Source organism: Blennius ocellaris (genome assembly GCF_963422515.1).
Source record: "Blennius ocellaris genome assembly, chromosome: 9".
NCBI lineage: Eukaryota > Metazoa > Chordata > Actinopteri > Blenniiformes > Blenniidae > Blennius > Blennius ocellaris.
Genome location: NC_137658.1, coordinates 29,572,056 through 29,591,914, shown reverse-complemented (window position 1 = coordinate 29,591,914; position 19,859 = coordinate 29,572,056). Strand labels below are relative to the sequence as shown.

General features: G+C 45.5%; 1 protein-coding gene across 1 annotated transcript in view; it reads left to right on the top strand.

The window, feature by feature from the left end:
* LOC308134166 (relaxin receptor 1-like) overlaps window positions 1-19,859 on the top strand; it is a gene marked incomplete at both ends in the record, with an annotated part of 175,516 nt that overhangs the window by 80,622 nt on the left and 75,035 nt on the right. Inside the window, 2 exons of the mRNA XM_080501797.1 lie at window positions 8,373-8,478; window positions 11,078-11,149. Of these exons, the coding sequence (XP_080357923.1) occupies window positions 8,373-8,478; window positions 11,078-11,149 (178 nt within the window). The remainder of the gene's footprint in view (window positions 1-8,372; window positions 8,479-11,077; window positions 11,150-19,859) is intronic.

Below are 19,859 nucleotides of genomic sequence, written 5' to 3'. Positions count from 1 at the left end.
TGAGGAGTTTACCTCCACTACTGGTTCCTGTTCCTCAGTGAGGAGTTTACCTCCACTACTGGTTCCTGTTCCTCAGTGAGGAGTTTACCTCCTCTACTGGTTCCTGTTCCTCAGTGAGGAGTTTACCTCCTCTACTGGTTCCTGTTCCTCAGTGAGTTTACCTCCACTACTGGTTCCTGTTCCTCAGTGAGTTTACCTCCTCTACTGGTTCCTGTTCCTCAGTGAGGAGTTTACCTCCACTACTGGTTCCTGTTCCTCAGTGAGTTTACCTCCACTACTGGTTCCTGTTCCTCAGTGAGTTACCTCCACTACTGGTTCCTGTTCCTCAGTGAGGAGTTTACCTCCACTACTGGTTCCTGTTCCTCAGTGAGGAGTTTACCTCCTCTACTGGTTCCTGTTCCTCAGTGAGTTTACCTCCTCTACTGGTTCCTGTTCCTCAGTGAGTTTACCTCCACTACTGGTTCCTGTTCCTCAGTGAGGAGTTTACCTCCTAAACTGGTTCCTGTTCCTCAGTGAGTTTACCTTCACTACTGGTTCCTGTTCCTAAGTGAGTTTACCTCCACTACTGGTTCCTGTTCCTCAGTGAGTTTACCTCCACTACTGGTTCCTGTTCCTCAGTGAGGAGTTTACCTCCACTACTGGTTCCTGTTCCTCAGTGAGTTTACCTCCTCTACTGGTTCCTGTTCCTCAGTGAGTTTACCTCCACTACTGGTTCCTGTTCCTCAGTGAGTTTACCTCCACTACTGGTTCCTGTTCCTCAGTGAGGAGTTTACCTCCACTACTGGTTTCTGTTCCTCAGTGAGGAGTTTACCTCCACTACTGGTTTCTGTTCCTCAGTGAGTTTACCTCCACTACTGGTTCCTGTTCCTCAGTGAGTTCACCTCCACTTCTGGTTCCTGTTCCTCAGTGAGGAGTTTACCTTCACTACTGGTTCCTGTTCCTCAGTGAGGAGTTTACCTCCTCTACTGGTTCCTGTTCCTCAGTGAGTTAACCTCCACTACTGGTTCCTGTTCCTCAGTGAGTTTACCTCCACTACTGGTTCCTGTTCCTCAGTGAGGAGTTTACCTCCACTACTGGTTCCTGTTCCTCAGTGAGGAGTTTACCTCCTCTACTGGTTCCTGTTCCCCAGTGAGTTTACCTTCACTACTGGTTCCTGTTACTCAGTGAGGAGTTTACCTCCACTACTGGTTCCTGTTCCTCAGTGAGTTTACCTCCACTACTGGTTCCTGTTCCTCAGTGAGGAGTTTACCTCCACTACTGGTTCCTGTTCCTCAGTGAGGAGTTTACCTCCACTACTGGTTCCTGTTCCTCAGTGAGTTTACCTCCACTACTGGTTCCTGTTCCTCAGTGAGTTTACCTCCTGTACTGGTTCCTGTTCCTCAGTGAGTTTACCTCCACTACTGGTTCCTGTTCCTCAGTGAGTTTACCTCCTGTACTGGTTCCTGTTCCTCAGTGAGTTTACCTCGTGTACTGGTTCCTGTTCCTCAGTGAGTTAACCTTCACTACTGGTTCCTGTTCCTCAGTGAGTTTACCTCCCCTACTGGTTCCTGTTCCTCAGTGAGGAGTTTACCTCCACTACTGGTTCCTGTTCCTCAGTGAGGAGTTTACCTCCACTACTGGTTCCTGTTCCTCAGTGAGTTTACCTCCTGTACTGGTTCCTGTTCCTCAGTGAGTTTACCTCGTGTACTGGTTCCTGTTCCTCAGTGAGTTAACCTTCACTACTGGTTCCTGTTCCTCAGTGAGTTTACCTCCACTACTGGTTCCTGTTCCTCAGTGAGTTTACCTCCTCTACTGGTTCCTGTTCCTCAGTGAGGAGTTTACCTCCTCTACTGGTTCCTGTTCCTCAGTGAGTTTACCTCCACTACTGGTTCCTGTTCCTCAGTGAGGAGTTTACCTCCACTACTGGTTCCTGTTCCTCAGTGAGTTTACCTCCACTACTGGTTCCTGTTCCTCAGTGAGGAGTTTACCTTCACTATTGGGTCTCGTCTCAATTCTGTAGGAATATGACAGGAAGAACATGTCATCATACTGTTGAACACATTTTACAGTAATAGTCACATTTCCTACTCTGTGCTGCACATTGGCATGCAGTGTACAATAACTTGACAATTACAGTAAGAGTACTACAGTACTACACTGTAAAGTTTACTGTAGTACAGTGTACAATATCTTGACAATTACAGTAAGAGGAGCCTACAGTACTACACTGTAACGTTTACTGTAGTACAGTGTACAATAACTTGGCAATTACAGTAAGAGGAGCCTACAGTACTACACTGTAACGTTTACTGTATTACAGTGTACAATATCTTGGCAATTACAGTGAGAGGAGCCTACAGTACTATGCTGTAAAGTTTACTGTGGTACAGTGTACAATAACTTGACAATGACAGTAAGAGTGCTACAGTACTATACTGTAAAGTTTACTGTAGTACAGTGTACAATAACTTGACAATGGCAGTAGGAGTACTACAGTACTACACTGTAAAGTTTACTGTAGTACAGTGTACAATACATTGACAGTTACAGTAAGAGCACTACAGTACTATTCTGTAAAGTTTACTGTAGTACAGTGTACAATACCTTGACAATGACAGTAAGAGGAGCCTACAGTACTATACTGTAGAGTTTACTGTAGTACAGTGTACAATAACTTGACAATTACAGTAAGTGGAGCCTACACTACTATACTGTAGTATTTACTGTAGTACAGTGTACAATAACTTGACAATGACAGTAAGAGTAGTACAGTACTATACTGTAAAGTTTACTGTGGTACAGTGTACAATAACTTGACAATGACAGTAAGAGTACTACTGTACTATACTGTAAAGTTTACTCTAGTCCAGTGTACAATACATTGACAGTTACAGTAAGAGTACTACAGTACTACACTGTAAAGTTTACTGTAGTCCAGTGTACAATACCTTGACAGTTACAGTAAGAGTACTACAGTACTACACTGTAAGGTTTTCTGTAGTACAGTGTACAATACCTTGACAGTTACAGTAAGAGTACTACAGTACTACACTGTAAAGTTTACTGTAGTATAGTGTACAATACCTTGACAGTTTCAGTAAGAGTACTACAGTTCTATACTGTAAAGTTTACTGTAGTACAGTGTACAATACCTTGACAGTTACAGTAAGAGTACTACGGTACTACACTGTAAAGTTTACTGTAGTATAGTTTACAATGCCTTGACAGTTACTGTAAGAGTACTACAGTTCTATACTGTAAAGTTTACTGTAGTACAGTGTACAATAACTTGACAATGGCAGTAAGAGTACTACAGTACTATACTGTAAAGTTTACTTTAGTACAGTGTACAATACCTTGACAGTTACAGTAGCAGTACTACAGTACTACACTGTGAAGTTTACTGTAGTAAAGTGTACAATACATTGACAGTTACAGTAAGAGTACTACAGTACTACACTGTAAGATTTACTGTAGTACAGTGTACAATAACTTGACAGTTACAGTAAGAGTACTACAGTACTATACGGTAAAGTTTATTGTAGTACAGTGTACAATAACTTGACAATTACAGAAAGAGGAGCCTACAGTACTATACTGTAGAGTTTACTGTAGCACAGTGTACAATAACTTGACAGTTACAGTAAGAGGAGCCTACAGTACTATACTGTAACGTTTACTGTAGTACAGTGTACAATAACTTGACAATTACAGTAAGAGGAACCTACAGTACTACACTGTAAAGTTTACTGTAGTACAGCTGAACACTCAGCGGTTCTCAGTGAGGAAAGTTCTTATGATTGAAGCCACGTTGATGTTCTAAGGTTTGGTTGTGTTGGGATCTCACAGGACCACAGAAAGTTTGTTCTTTTCTGGGGAGAGACAATATTCATTTGTCATGAGACGCAGTCATGACATGAATTCTGACCCAGGAATGTGATGGCCTTTCACACCTAGAGTGGGGAAGGGGGGGGCATTCTCCAGGACCTTCCTCCCCCCCTTTCTGCTCAAGACTCTCCCCTATGCATTTAGCCAGTCATTGATTGGTTGAAGCTCTCAGGCTTTGACACGTCTGAAGTCACAGATGGACAAAAGGCTTTCAGCCAGCCTCCATCACTCTTGCAAAGCAAACTCCAAGGAGGTGGGTTGCTGGAGAGCAGCTCATCCAGCGTTAGCACACAACTAACACCAGAGGCCTGTAACCAGGGGCCTCCACTCCTCTCTTGCAACAAAGACTCCGAGGAAACCTTATCCTGATCCAGAGACCAGCACCCAGAGTCTGATCTCCAGGGAACCAACCACTTCCTCCAGGACGGACCAGGGAAACGACGCCTCACGGAACTTCTTTGTGTTTTCCTCAACCAGCAGGAAAACCATCACAGACCTGAGCGACCAGCTCCTCAGTCTGGACAAAAGGAACAACCAGGAGCTGCAAAGAAGGACTCCTGAAACATCAACTTCATCTTCTTCTCCTCAGCCTGCAGAACCAGCAACCACAGTTAGCAGGAGGTGCTAACTACAGGAGAAGACACCAGCTTCCCTCCAGCAGGACAACAACTGAACTCCTTCAAGGAAGTGGTAACAACAACTGGGCTTTACCTGAGATTAGTTAAACCTGATGCTATGATAGAACTGTTTAACTTTATGAAGATGTGTTGATTCTGTTACAGTGATTGAGTTCTATAGATAATGATATTAGGAGCAGTTATCACTGTTGTAAACCAACGTTAGCTCTGCCACAGACAGGGTCTACATGCTAATCTTTGCTTTACTAACTAGTTAACTCACAATCCTACACATATCACATCAAAGACAACATCACACAGTAACTGAACACCATCTGACGACTCCTGACATTTTACAAAACAAATCTCATTCACATCAAGTCATTCTAGAAATGGTCCTTTAGCAGAGACACACAGGAAGCAGACGCTAAAGACTAGCTTCCATGTTCCATTGTTCTGCAGCACATGGTGGAGACCCAGGACAGACTTCCTGCTCTCTGATAACCTCCATTTGAATGAAGTTTCTTGTGAGGGAGTCCCCCTCACAACACAGAGAAGAACAATCCTTTGATCAGGCTAACCACAGGTCACATTTTATGGTGTCTGCAAGGCAACTCAATAAAACACACCTTTAAGTTTTCAAACGATAACTTAGTCTTAGCCTCATCATCATCATCATCCTTTTGAAACAATGGAAATCAATAATTTGGACGAGTTGATCGCTTCAATTGCAAAAAGCTTGAAACCTGGTTTCACAGAACTCATTGGCAGATTGAGTCTGGTTGAATGCAATGAAGAGATAATCTAACCTCCATTTGAATGTAGTTCCTTGTGATCCGCCATCTTGTTTTGTAGTTCATCACACATCTCACACACACATACACACTCCCTCCACCTCTCTCTCTCCACACACACACACACACACACACACACACACACACACACACACACACACACACACACACACACACACACACACACACACACACCAAGCTTTATATAGGTAGTTAGAATCTGTGTTTATTGGTTTTCATTGTAAATAAATATAATTTTTGGAATCATACTTGCTGTTTTATTAATGAGCACAAAGGTGAATGAAATGTCGACCTCTTCTGTGTCAAGAACTCCAAAATCCTTCAACCTTGACTGTTAATTCTGGTAATTGTAATTAATTTAACTATTAATTCAAATTCCTGATTAAGTGTTTAGTATATCTTATGAGACTGATAGAACTGAATTGGCTATCATTTCCTGTTAAGACAGGTGGAGCTCCGAGGTTCTGATACACATCAGATTAAATTTCAACATTATTAATAACTATCTTTGATAATTATTGATCATTATCGATAGCCAACCATAACATAAATAGTGATCCATATGAGGTAAGAAGTCTCTACAATTGGAAACAGAGACTCACGGACATGACCGCCTGCTTCTAAACTCCTCTTCTGATCAAACAGTGACTGATCCCTTTCCTGCCATTTCCTTGGTACCGGATTTTAAAGACTGCTGTGGTCCTTTAATTGAGGATACACACCCTGCACCACTGAATGGACCACAGGAAAAATGTTTTGCAGACTAATGGTGAAAGCAATAAGCAGAACAAGGTTAGACAAGAGAGCTGGCACTCCATGGAGGGAACATCTGCAGCCAGACCTGAGTGCAGGTCCTTCTATAAGCCTCCACTCTCCAAGAGACATGCAGACATTTACTGGAGTCCTCCATGGGGTCATAGCAGTGAACTCCTTTGTGTCCACGATCAACCCTGCAGGAGTGGACATGGGTCCCTACCGTGACCACAGAGACTGCATTTCACTGTTTTTATCAACGTCTTTGTCTTTTTCCCTTGTTTCTGTTTTTACAACCTGTTTTGACCAAATATGGAGAGGTTTTTACCAAGCAGTCTTTTATCCTGGGTTTTAAGTACACACACCAACAAGAACAAATGCCAGCTTTTAAACTTTGAGTGCAGGCTCAGATGGCGGTGTATCTTAGCCAGAGGAGGAAGGTGGTGGATGGTTTAATTGTTGAACCTGTCATTGTTTGTATTAATATGATGAAGTGTCACGGCTGGGAGCCGGCGCGTGGAGTGTCCTGAACCCAAAAGCAGACCTCAAGCAGAAAGTTGTTTGCAAACGTCAATGTTTTATTGAGGAAACAGGGAAAGGGGAGCTGGAACGGAGTTGTGCAGGGAGGGAACGGGGAGCTGGAACGGAGACGGGACCAGGGGGGTCTGGGGGGGCCTCTTGGAACCGGGACGGGACCCGGGGGAATCTCTGGGGGGCCTCCTGGAACCGGGACGGAACCCGGACGGGGAACTTCTTGGAACGGGACCCGGACGGGGAACTTCTTGGAACGGGACCGGGACGGGACCCGGACGGGGAACTTCTTGGAACGGGACCGGGACGGGACCCGGACGGGGAACTTCTTGGAACGGGGACCGGGACGGGACCCGGACGGGGAACTTCTTGGAACCGGGACGGGACCCGGACGGGGAACTTCTTGGAACCGGGACGGAACCCGGACGGGGATCTTCTTGGAACCGGGACGGAACCCGGACGGGGATCTTCTTGGAACCGGGACGGAACCCGGACGGGGATCTTCTTGGAACCGGGACGGAACCCGGACGGGGATCTTCTTGGAACCGGGACGGAACCCGGACGGGGAACTTCTTGGAACCGGGACGGAACCCGGACGGGGAACTTCTTGGAACCGGGACGGAACTTCTTGGAACTGGCGTCAGAACAGGAACGGGAACCTCCCCGGGGAGGACACTCACTCCCCGGGGAGGACAACACCGACTCACCTGCGGCAGCAAGCCAACAGGAGACTCTCCACACGGACTGGGAATAGACAATCCTCTGGCACCGGACCCTCCTCACTGCAGGGCTTAAGACTGCAAGGCAATCAATTAGCTGATTGCCTGCAGGAGTGCCAGAGAGGATCCGGTGCTAGAGCGAGGTGTGTGACTCCTGACATGAAGCCCAGACTCCTAATTGACTTTAGCTACTACAAAGCAGCAGGAGATTTAGACTCATTCCTGCAGGTTTGGTGTTTTAATCAGGTGTTGTGTTCAGTGGAAAATCACACACTGCAGTTTGGAGATGTGCTCATGTAAAGGAATTGTTTATTAATGTATTTCCTTGTTTTACTATGAGGAGTAATAATGTTGATTTTTTTTTTTATGTCATTATTGACATGCTTTTTTATAAAGAGTGGTAAATAAAGTTGATTTAAAAATCAAATCTCTCTCTCTCAGTAAACACCTGTCAAATCTGCCATATTTCTGCACCCAGTCATTCATCAAGTTTCACCATACCTTCAGAACTGACAAATGATGAAACACGTAAAAACTGCTGGATTTTTTTGGGGGGGAAATGAGATGCTGGAGCCAATCAAATAAATGCCGATTAAAAATTTGGGAGGTGCCGGATCCTGTTTCGGCAAGATACGGCCCAAATGAAGCTCTGAGTAGCGGCTTCATGGTCCACAGCTCACACCATGTACATGCATAAGGTGGGGGTAGACAGAGCAGGTGGACAAATGATGAGTCTGTGATTGAAACTGTCTTTTCCTCTCTGGGGAAAAGCCTTGGCCTCTTTCTTCTGTGGCTCACTTTGGCAGGTTCTGCAAGATAATTCTGTCATCTGCTCATTTAATCCAACTGTAAATGTGATCCAAGGTGATCAAAGTTGGCCTTTCTGAAGAATATTCAACTGTATGTATAACCGCGCTAAATAGTCTTCCTTCCAAATATCAGCTCTGCCTTTCTTTTTCATTTTTTAACTTTAAACTCAGACTTTCCATCCTCCACCAGCAGGTTCAGGATGTTTGCATGCTTCACATACGACACCTGCTCTGATGCTTCTTCCCACCCTGTAATTCCAGTGCTGGGTGTCGTTCCTGAGCTCTGCCAGTGCCGAGATTTGGAGCTGGACTGCGACGGCGCTCTGCTTCAAGACGTCCCAGCAGTGGCGATGAACGTCACCATGATGTGAGGAGAAAATAACCCCCCCCCCCCCCATGTTTCTAAAGCAATCCTGCGAAAGCCAGTCATTAATGACATCAACTTGTCAGAGTTTGTGAGAAGTGCCACAGTCAATATCTGCTTCTCTCTGGCCTTATTGGCTACTCTGACTGCCTGTCACTGTCACAAGGATTACCTGAAAGAAACGGGTGAACACTATATTTAAACCTATTTCCAAGGCTGTTCCCTCACTCTACCTCATAGTCCTGTACCATATAAACTGTGTGGAGCTTGTTCTGCTGTACCTCAGATTGGATGTTACTCCACAGGTAGTGCAGGTCAACCAAGACTGGACACCGGCAGTAAACCAAAGTCAGCAGAAGAATTGAACCTTAACCTCAAGTGGCATCATCCCATTGAAGTCTGAATGCAGCACAAACCAAAAGACATCTAAATAGACCAAACACAGGATGTGACAGCCGTGGGAACTGTTATCTTCTTCCAACAGACCACTGTAGTTCTGTAGTTCTGAACAAAACTCATCTCCAGAAGTGAAGCAGGAAGCAGCTGCTCATTATTATGAAGCTTGTCAAAAAGATCAGCTCTCGTGCTCTCTCGCTCCCTCTCTCTCTCTCTCTTGTTCTCTCGCTCCCTCTCTCTCTCTCTCTTGTTCTCTCGCTCCCCCTCTCTCTCTCTCGCTCCCTCTCTCTCTCTCTCTTGTTCTCTCGCTCTCTCTCTCTCTCTCTCATTCTCTCGCTCGCTCTCTCTCTCTCTCTCGCTCCCTCGCTCTCTCTCTCTCTTGTTCTCTCGCTCGCTCTCTCTCTCTCTCTCGCTCGCTCGCTCTCTCTCTCTCTCTTGTTCTCTCGCTCTCTCTCTCTCTTGTTCTCTCGCTCGCTCTCTCTCTCTCTCGCTCACTCTCTCTCTCTCTCTTGTTCTCTCGCTTGCTCTCGCTCTCTCTCTCTCTTGTTCTCTCGCTCGCTCTCTCTCTCTCGCTCACTCTCTCTCTCTCTCTCTCTTGTTCTCTCGCTCGCTCTCTCTCTCTCTCTCGCTCCCTCTCTCTCTCTCTCTTGTTCTCTCGCTCCCTCTCTCTCTCTCTCGCTCCCTCTCTCTCTCTCTCTTGTTCTCTCGCTCTCTCTCTCTCTCTCATTCTCTCGCTCGCTCTCTCTCTCTCTCTCGCTCCCTCGCTCTCTCTCTCTCTTGTTCTCTCGCTCGCTCTCTCTCTCTCTCTCGCTCGCTCGCTCTCTCTCTCTCTCTTGTTCTCTCGCTCTCTCTCTCTCTTGTTCTCTCGCTCGCTCTCTCTCTCTCGCTCACTCTCTCTCTCTCTCTTGTTCTCTCGCTCTCTTGTTCTCTCGCTCGCTCTCTCTCTCTCTCGCTCACTCTCTCTCTCTCTCTTGTTCTCTCGCTTGCTCTCGCTCTCTCTCTCTCTTGTTCTCTCGCTCGCTCTCTCTCTCTCGCTCACTCTCTCTCTCTCTCTCTCTCTCTTGTTCTCTCGCTCGCGCTCTCTCTCTCTCTCTCGCTCACTCTCTCTCTCTCTCTCTCTCTTGTTCTCTCGCTCTCTCTCTCTCTCTCTCTCTCGCTCACTCTCTCTCTCTCTCTCTTGTTCTCTCGCTCGCTCTCTCTCTCTCTCTCTCTCTCTCTCTTGTTCTCTCGCTTGCTCTCTCTCTCTCTTGTTCTCTCGCTCGCTCTCTCTCTCTCTCGCTCACTCTCTCTCTATCTGTCTACAACCCTTTTTCTCCCTGGCGTTATTCCAATTCACCCCAGAAGGTATTGGCAGTCCTCAGTCACTGCACAATGGAGTGTGATGACCTGCTGCAGCACAGTATGGTTCCTAAATTGCAAAACAGCATCCTTGGATCCAGTGGACATTTACCAGGCATGAGCGTGTGGTACCTTAAAACACGCACGCACGCACACACTACTGCTTCGTCCAGTTGGGAAACGCCAGGCTGAAGATAATTGGGTTTAATTCAACTTTATTTATGTAGCAGAAAACATAACAGTCATTTCAAGAAAACATCACAAATACATTGAATTCTCCCCCCCAGCAGTAAAAACTAGTGGACCTGCTGACTTGTTTTAAACACAGTCGTAACTATGACTCGTCTAATGCTAACTCTTAGCATGCAAATAATTCTTAAATATGAAAAAAAAAAGGAATATATGGAGTTCAATGTGACGAAGTTTTGAATACTACACTTCAATCATTTGGTTTATTTGGAATAAACTGCTTTTTTTGTGTGATCATATGTTTGTTTTTTTTTTTGTTTTTTTTGCATATTTCCTTGAAAGTAAGACTGTTAATCAAACTGGAGTTTTATTTTAATTTAAAGCAGAAGTGCCACAATGTTCATATATTTTACTTCACATATTTCAAAGTGGAGTTTAACAATGTGATTATGTATTCAGTGATTTTTCTTTTGACTTAATGTGAAATGGGAATGTGGGGGAAAAAGGAATGTAATAAGACATATCATGACCTCAAAAGAATCCATCAGCTTTTTTTAGAAACTGGCTTGTAATGTAAAAAGACTTATATGAGCCATTTTTAATGTAAGAGTGTTGAATTATTATGACTCTTAAGTACATGATGAAAACCTTGAAATATGTGAATATGTTCATTCTCCAGGTCTCTTCAGAGAAACCGACTTCACAAGCTGAAAGCAAACAGTTTCTTTAAGTACCAGAGCCTCCAGAAACTGTAAGTTCTCCTTCACATTAATTCATTTAGTCCCATGATGCATTTACTCTTGTGCCCTACTTCTGTAGAGATCCCGTATGAGTATGAGCCCCATTCATTCATTCATTCATTCATTCGATCCTTTGGCATGAAGCATCTGGTTGTTGTCAGACTGTCAACCCTCGGGAGGTTGATCTGGGGTCCGTTTCACGAAGCAGGTTTAAGGATTACCCCAGGTTATTGAACACCGAGTTGAGGGAAATGCGGGATTTTCCGTTTCACAAAGGGAGGTAACTCAAGCCTGTTTCACGAAGCGGTGTAACGTCAACTCCCAGTCAGTTACCGGGGCAACAGACGCTCTAGAACTAACCTGGTCGGGAGCAGGTTTTTGTCAGTGAACACGGAGTTTTGCTCTGGCTCCGCCCCCTTTCCGACGGACACGGGATTTCATTTCCTCATTCAGCGGGGGAGTTTTGGTGAAACAGTTCTGCAGTGCCTTATTCCAGAGGCAAATTAGACGTCAACTTTATTCCCTCAATATGGAATGTGCTTTTGATAATGACCGGATTGATGGAGGCGCAGCATTACTTCGCCGAGAATTTAATATTCGCAGATAATATTCGCATCATCAGACCATAGATGTACTGGCATTTCCAGACAATTTCCTTTTTGAGCGGTAGCGTTTTACTGCAGAGACCATGATGTACATCCACAGTTTAATCGCTCTGTACATTAGCAACATCACCAGCTGAGCCTTGCCCTGACGTCATAGCAGATATTGTGTGTTGTGCTGCGTTTCCTCGCAAATGGCAGAGCTGTCAGAGACACCATATGACATCATCACTTCGGGGTCTGATCACCACCACCACCACCAAATAAAGACATGATGCACAATTCATTTGGTCTTTTTTATTTCCTACAAATACAAGAGCTAGTTTAGTTAATGTAGTTAGTAGTTAGCATAATTCACCTGGGACTGTACACCCACCCTTAACTTGTGCTCCAGTGTTTTCCATCTTCTGGAGCAGGTGGAGTCTATAGATCTGTTTTACAGATAACTGGGAAGACATAAGGAGGACATTCAATTTTTACAGTTGGACATGAATTCCACAGAATGAACCTCTGGTGTTTACTGAACATCTGTCTCACTGTGTCAGTCCTTGCAGTGAATGTTGAGGGACCCTCCTGCTGCTGCCCAGCCATGCCCTGTTAAAAATAATGTGTCAATACTTCAGTGTAGACAAAATATCACTCTTTATTCCACCACAATGTTTAAGAAATGTAAACGGGATGAGAACTATCATACCTCTACAGGCCTTTGTGGATCCTCCTCTGTAAAGGCAGCAGACAGGGTTTCCTGTACTCTTCATCCTAGATGAATATGTTTCAGTATATTTAAACTACCATTTTGCAAGATCTTTGGAGTGTTGCCTACTTACAAGGTCTGTTGTGGCATGAGGGGGTCCAGCAGGCAGAGAGCACCATCACAATCTGTTGGGTGACAAAAACAAAGACATGATGGGGAAATAAAGATGAACAAAAGGAGGCTTAAAGAGATATATAGGCCTCGGCATATTATATATTATGAAGGAAGTGGTATCTTGAGGGGTGAGCTCTGAAGAGGAGCTCCTCCAGGGATTCCCTCAGCCACTGGCCTCCCAACATTCTGGCTTAGGGCTCCTCTGCCTCTGTTAAAGGTGGAGGTGCTGGGTCACCACCCGTTTTACATCTGCCTTCTTTCTGTTGGAGTAAAGTGTGCGTTAGTTTAGCCTTAGTTATTTGACAGCACATGATATGGGTGAGAAGACATTTATGTGTTTGAAAACAGCATTATGTTGGGAATAAAACACCTCACAGTCAAATGGCCACTTGATATTTACTGTACAATGTCACACATGATCGAAATTACGTTAAGAAATGTATTGCTTAACAATTAAATTGGCAGCGGTCTTACCCGATTGGACAATGTTTTTATATTTCACTTTAAGCTGCTGCCAAGAGGCTTCTCCCCCGCGGAATTGCACCCAAAAGAAATAAATTAATAAGCTACCATCAAGCAGTATTCCCTTGCAATAATATTGCGATGACAAAGACGTTTGAACTTACGCATTCACTTGAGCAGCAATCTTCTTCCACGCCGCCTCCCTCTCTTTAGCAGCCGCTGCGCTGTTGCATTTTTTTTTTAATATGTTCATATTCGCCATATGATCGGATCAATACTTCCTGCTCCACTGGCGTCAAAAACTCCGCCCTCCGCGTCTCAGTTGTCATGGTGACTCGTTGAATCGGGGCTCCGTTGATGCGGTCTTTTTAGAGTCGTGGTGCACGCGCTTGACTCCAGGTGAAACTACTCTGAGTTCATCAAACTGGTCATAATCCGGCGTCGTGAAACCGAAAACTCCGCGTTTTCTGTCTCAGTGTAACTCAATTCAGAGCTCGGTGTTAAGCCCATGGCTTCTTAAACCTGCTTCGTGAAACGGACCCCTGGAAGATACACGTCTGTGTTTTACCCAACAAACACGTCAACGCACAAACCTGCAGGCTGTGGAAATTTATTTATTTGTTTGTTCATGTTATGTCATGCCATTTCACAATATTATATACATATATATATATACATATATATATATATGCCAAATATAGCCAAATAATCAACAAGACAGGCTACGGATACCGCCTCAGGAACGGGGCCACGATCAGTCACCTCCTCTACATGGATGACATCAAGCTGTACGCCAAGAGCGAACGGGACATAGACTCCCTGATCCACACCACCAGGATCTACAGCAATGACATTGGGATGTCATTCGGGCTTGAGAAATGTACTAGGATGGTAACAAAGCGAGGCAAGGTAGTCCACACTGAAGGGCTCTCACTCCCAGAAGGAACAATAGCAGACATTGAGGACAGTTACAAGTACCTGGGAATACCACAGGCAAATGGCAACCTTGAACAGGAAACAAGGAAAGCGGCAACGGCCAAATACCTCCAGCGAGTGAGGCAAGTCCTAAGAAGCCAGCTCAATGGCAAGAACAAGTCCAGGGCAATAAACAGCTACACCCTGCCAGTGATCAGGTACCCTGCGGGTATAATAAGGTGGCCAAAGGAAGAGATACAGACAACGGATGTTAAAACACGAAAGCTCCTTACCATGTATGGTGGGTTCCATCCCAAATCCAGCACCTTGAGACTGTATGCTAGCCGTAAGGAAGGAGGCCGAGGACTAGTGAGCGTAGGAGCCACTATCCAGGATGAAACATCCAAGCTCCTTACGTACATCATGGACAGGGCTCCAACGGATGACATACTCAACGAAAGTCTCAGACAATGGCGAGATGAGGAGGTGCTGGAAGAGGGACCATCATGGGAGGACAAGCCCCTACATGGGATGTACCACCGGAACTCAAGAAGTCCAACCAATGGCTAGAGAGGGCTGGCCTACAGGACAGCACAGAGGCCCTCATCCTGGCTGCACAGGAGCAGACTCTGAGCACCAGAGCCATAGAAGCCCAGATCTACCACACCGGACAAGACCCAAGGTGTAGACTGTGCAAAGAGGCACCTGAGACAATCCAGCACATAACTGCAGGGTGCAAGATGCTGGCTGGGAAAGCATACATGGAACGCCATAACCAAGTGGCTGGCATAGTGTACCGAAACATCTGTGCGGAGCATGGTCTGGAAACCCCAAGGTCACAGTGGGAGACCCCCCAAAGGTGGTGGAGAATGACCGAGCGAAGATCCTGTGGGACTTCCAGATCCAGACAGACAGGATGGTAATGGCGAACCAACCAGACATCGTGGTGGTTGATAAAGGGCAGAGGAAAGCCATGGTGGTGGATGTAGCAATACCAAGTGATGGGAACATCAGAAAGAAGGAACAGGAGAAACTTGAGAAGTACCAAGGGCTCAGAGAGGAGCTGGAGAGGCTTGGAAGGTGAAGGTGACAGTAGTGCCCTCAGGGCAGTAACCCCCAAACTGGAGGAGTGGCTACAGCAGATCCCTGGAACAACCTCGGACATCTCAGTCCAGAAAAGTACAGTACTTGGAACAGCAAAGATACTGCGCAGGACCCTCAAGCTCCCAGGCCTCTGGTAGAGGACCCGAGCTTGGAATAGAAAAACAGGTGACCGCCCGCGGAGGGCGAGAGGGGAATTTTAATATATATATATATATATATATATATATATATATATATATATATATACATTATATTCTTCAGACCAGATATCAATGAGTCTTCCGCACTACGTCTTCATTACTCCACGTCTGCCCACCAGATATTTTCCAACTTTTTCTTTCTGTGTCTAATTATTCTGTTTCGCAAGACCCACGTTTTCAAGTGGACCAGAGAGCTTTTAGCTCCGATTCAATGTTGGTGAGCGAGTTCACGTCACCCAAACACAATGGTTTTTGCCTGAAGAGACTCTGGTCTGGATCAAACACAGGAATGTGAACAAGCCCTAAAGTAACTTGACTTCTGTGTGTTTGAGAATTACAGAGAAACTGGAAGCGGAAGTGTAAAGAGTCACAAATTTAGTTAATGTAGTTAGTAGTTAGCATAATTCACCTGGGACTGTACACCCACCCTTAACTTGTGCTCCAGTAGTTCCATTTCCACATCTGCCTTTCTAATCTGGAGGTCCAACTACTGCATTTCCTTAGCAGTGTTTTCCATCTTCTGGAGCAGGTGGAGTCTATAGATCTGTTTTACAGATAACTGGGAGGACATAAGGAGGACATTCAATTATTACAGTTGGACATGAATTCCCCAGAATGAACCTCTGGTGTTTACTGAACATCTGTCTCACTGTGTCAGTCCTTGCAGTGAATGTTGAGGGACCCTCCTGCTGCTGCCCAGCCATGCCCTGTTAAAAGTAATGTGTCAATACTTCAGTGTAGACAACATATCACTCTTTATTCCACCACAATGTTTCAGAAATGTAAACAGGATGAGAACTATCATACCTCTATAGGCCTTTGTGGATCCTCCTCTGTAAAGGCAGCAGACAGGGTTTCCTGTACTCTTCATCCTAGATGAATATGTTTCAGTATATTTAAACTACCATTTTGCAAGATCTTTGGAGTGTTGCCTACTTACAAGGTCTGTTGTGGCATGAGGGGGTCCAGCAGGCAGAGAGCACCATCACAATCTGTTGGGTGACAAAACAAAGACATGATGGGGAAATAAAGATGAACAAAAGGAGGCTTAAAGAGATATATAGGCCTCGGCATATTATATATTATGAAGGAAGTGGTATCTTGAGGGGTGAGCTCTGAAGAGGAGCTCCTCCAGGGATTCCCTCAGCCACTGGCCTCCCAACATTCTGGCTTAGGGCTCCTCTGCCTCTGTTAAAGGTGGAGGTGCTGGGTCACCACCCGTTTTACTGGCCACCACCCGTTTTACTGGACCACCACCCGTTTTACTGGCCACCACCCGTTTTACTGGCCACCACCCGTTTTGCTGGCCACCACCCGTTTTACTGGACCACCACCCGTTTTACTGGCCCACCACCTGTTTTTCGGGCCACCACCCGTTTTACTGAGTAAAGTGTGCGTTAGTTTAGCCTTAGTTATTTGACAGCACATGATATGGGTGAGAAGACATTTATGTGTTTGAAAACAGCATTATGTTGGGAATAAAACACCTCACAGTCAAATGGCCACTTGATATTTACTGTACAATGTCACACATGATCGAAATTACGTTAAGAAATGTATTGCTTAACAATTAAATTGGCAGCGGTCTTACCCGATTGGACAATGTTTTTATATTTCACTTTCAGCTGCTGCCAAGAGGCTTCTCCCCCACGGAATTGCACCCAAAAGAAATAAATTAATAAGCTACCATCAAGCAGTATTCCCTTGCAATAATATTGCGATGACAAAGACGTTTGAACTTACGCATTCACTTGAGCAGCAATCTTCTTCCACGCCGCCTCCCTCTCTTTAGCAGCCGCTGCGCTGTTGCATTTTTTTTTTTATATGTTCATATTCGCCATATGATCGGATCAATACTTCCTGCTCCACTGGCGTCAAAAACTCCGCCCTCCGCATCTCAGTTGTCATGGTGACTCGTTGAATCGGGGCTCCGTTGATGCGGTCTTTTTAGAGTCGTGGTGCACGCGCTTGACTCCAGGTGAAACTACTCTGAGTTCATCAAACTGGTCATAATCCGGCGTCGTGAAACCGAAAACTCCGCGTTTTCTGTCTCAGTGTAACTCAATTCAGAGCTCGGTGTTAAGCCCATGGCTTCTTAAACCTGCTTCGTGAAACGGACCCCTGGAAGATACACGTCTGTGTTTTACCCAACAAACACGTCAACGCACAAACCTGCAGGCTGTGGAAATTTATTTATTTGTTTGTTCATGTTATGTCATGCCATTTCACAATATTATATACATATATATATATACATATATATATATATGCCAAATATAGCCAAATAATCAACAAGACAGGCTACGGATACCGCCTCAGGAACGGGGCCACGATCAGTCACCTCCTCTACATGGATGACATCAAGCTGTACGCCAAGAGCGAACGGGACATAGACTCCCTGATCCACACCACCAGGATCTACAGCAATGACATTGGGATGTCATTCGGGCTTGAGAAATGTACTAGGATGGTAACAAAGCGAGGCAAGGTAGTCCACACTGAAGGGCTCTCACTCCCAGAAGGAACAATAGCAGACATTGAGGACAGTTACAAGTACCTGGGAATACCACAGGCAAATGGCAACCTTGAACAGGAAACAAGGAAAGCGGCAACGGCCAAATACCTCCAGCGAGTGAGGCAAGTCCTAAGAAGCCAGCTCAATGGCAAGAACAAGTCCAGGGCAATAAACAGCTACACCCTGCCAGTGATCAGGTACCCTGCGGGTATAATAAGGTGGCCAAAGGAAGAGATACAGACAACGGATGTTAAAACACGAAAGCTCCTTACCATGTATGGTGGGTTCCATCCCAAATCCAGCACCTTGAGACTGTATGCTAGCCGTAAGGAAGGAGGCCGAGGACTAGTGAGCGTAGGAGCCACTATCCAGGATGAAACATCCAAGCTCCTTACGTACATCATGGACAGGGCTCCAACGGATGACATACTCAACGAAAGTCTCAGACAATGGCGAGATGAGGAGGTGCTGGAAGAGGGACCATCATGGGAGGACAAGCCCCTACATGGGATGTACCACCGGAACTCAAGAAGTCCAACCAATGGCTAGAGAGGGCTGGCCTACAGGACAGCACAGAGGCCCTCATCCTGGCTGCACAGGAGCAGACTCTGAGCACCAGAGCCATAGAAGCCCAGATCTACCACACCGGACAAGACCCAAGGTGTAGACTGTGCAAAGAGGCACCTGAGACAATCCAGCACATAACTGCAGGGTGCAAGATGCTGGCTGGGAAAGCATACATGGAACGCCATAACCAAGTGGCTGGCATAGTGTACCGAAACATCTGTGCGGAGCATGGTCTGGAAACCCCAAGGTCACAGTGGGAGACCCCCCAAAGGTGGTGGAGAATGACCGAGCGAAGATCCTGTGGGACTTCCAGATCCAGACAGACAGGATGGTAATGGCGAACCAACCAGACATCGTGGTGGTTGATAAAGGGCAGAGGAAAGCCATGGTGGTGGATGTAGCAATACCAAGTGATGGGAACATCAGAAAGAAGGAACAGGAGAAACTTGAGAAGTACCAAGGGCTCAGAGAGGAGCTGGAGAGGCTTGGAAGGTGAAGGTGACAGTAGTGCCCTCAGGGCAGTAACCCCCAAACTGGAGGAGTGGCTACAGCAGATCCCTGGAACAACCTCGGACATCTCAGTCCAGAAAAGTACAGTACTTGGAACAGCAAAGATACTGCGCAGGACCCTCAAGCTCCCAGGCCTCTGGTAGAGGACCCGAGCTTGGAATAGAAAAACAGGTGACCGCCCGCGGAGGGCGAGAGGGGAATTTTAATATATATATATATATATATATATATATATATATATATATATATACATTATATTCTTCAGACCAGATATCAATGAGTCTTCCGCACTACGTCTTCATTACTCCACGTCTGCCCACCAGATATTTTCCAACTTTTTCTTTCAGTGTCTAATTATTCTGTTTCGCAAGACCCACGTTTTCAAGTGGACCAGAGAGCTTTTAGCTCCGATTCAATGTTGGTGAGCGAGTTCACGTCACCCAAACACAATGGTTTTTGCCTGAAGAGACTCTGGTCTGGATCAAACACAGGAATGTGAACAAGCCCTAAAGTAACTTGACTTCTGTGTGTTTGAGAATTACAGAGAAACTGGAAGCGGAAGTGTAAAGAGTCACAAATTTAGTTAATGTAGTTAGTAGTTAGCATAATTCACCTGGGACTGTACACCCACCCTTAACTTGTGCTCCAGTAGTTCCATTTCCACATCTGCCTTTCTAATCTGGAGGTCCAACTACTGCATTTCCTTAGCAGTGTTTTCCATCTTCTGGAGCAGGTGGAGTCTATAGATCTGTTTTACAGATAACTGGGAGGACATAAGGAGGACATTCAATTATTACAGTTGGACATGAATTCCCCAGAATGAACCTCTGGTGTTTACTGAACATCTGTCTCACTGTGTCAGTCCTTGCAGTGAATGTTGAGGGACCCTCCTGCTGCTGCCCAGCCATGCCCTGTTAAAAGTAATGTGTCAATACTTCAGTGTAGACAACATATCACTCTTTATTCCACCACAATGTT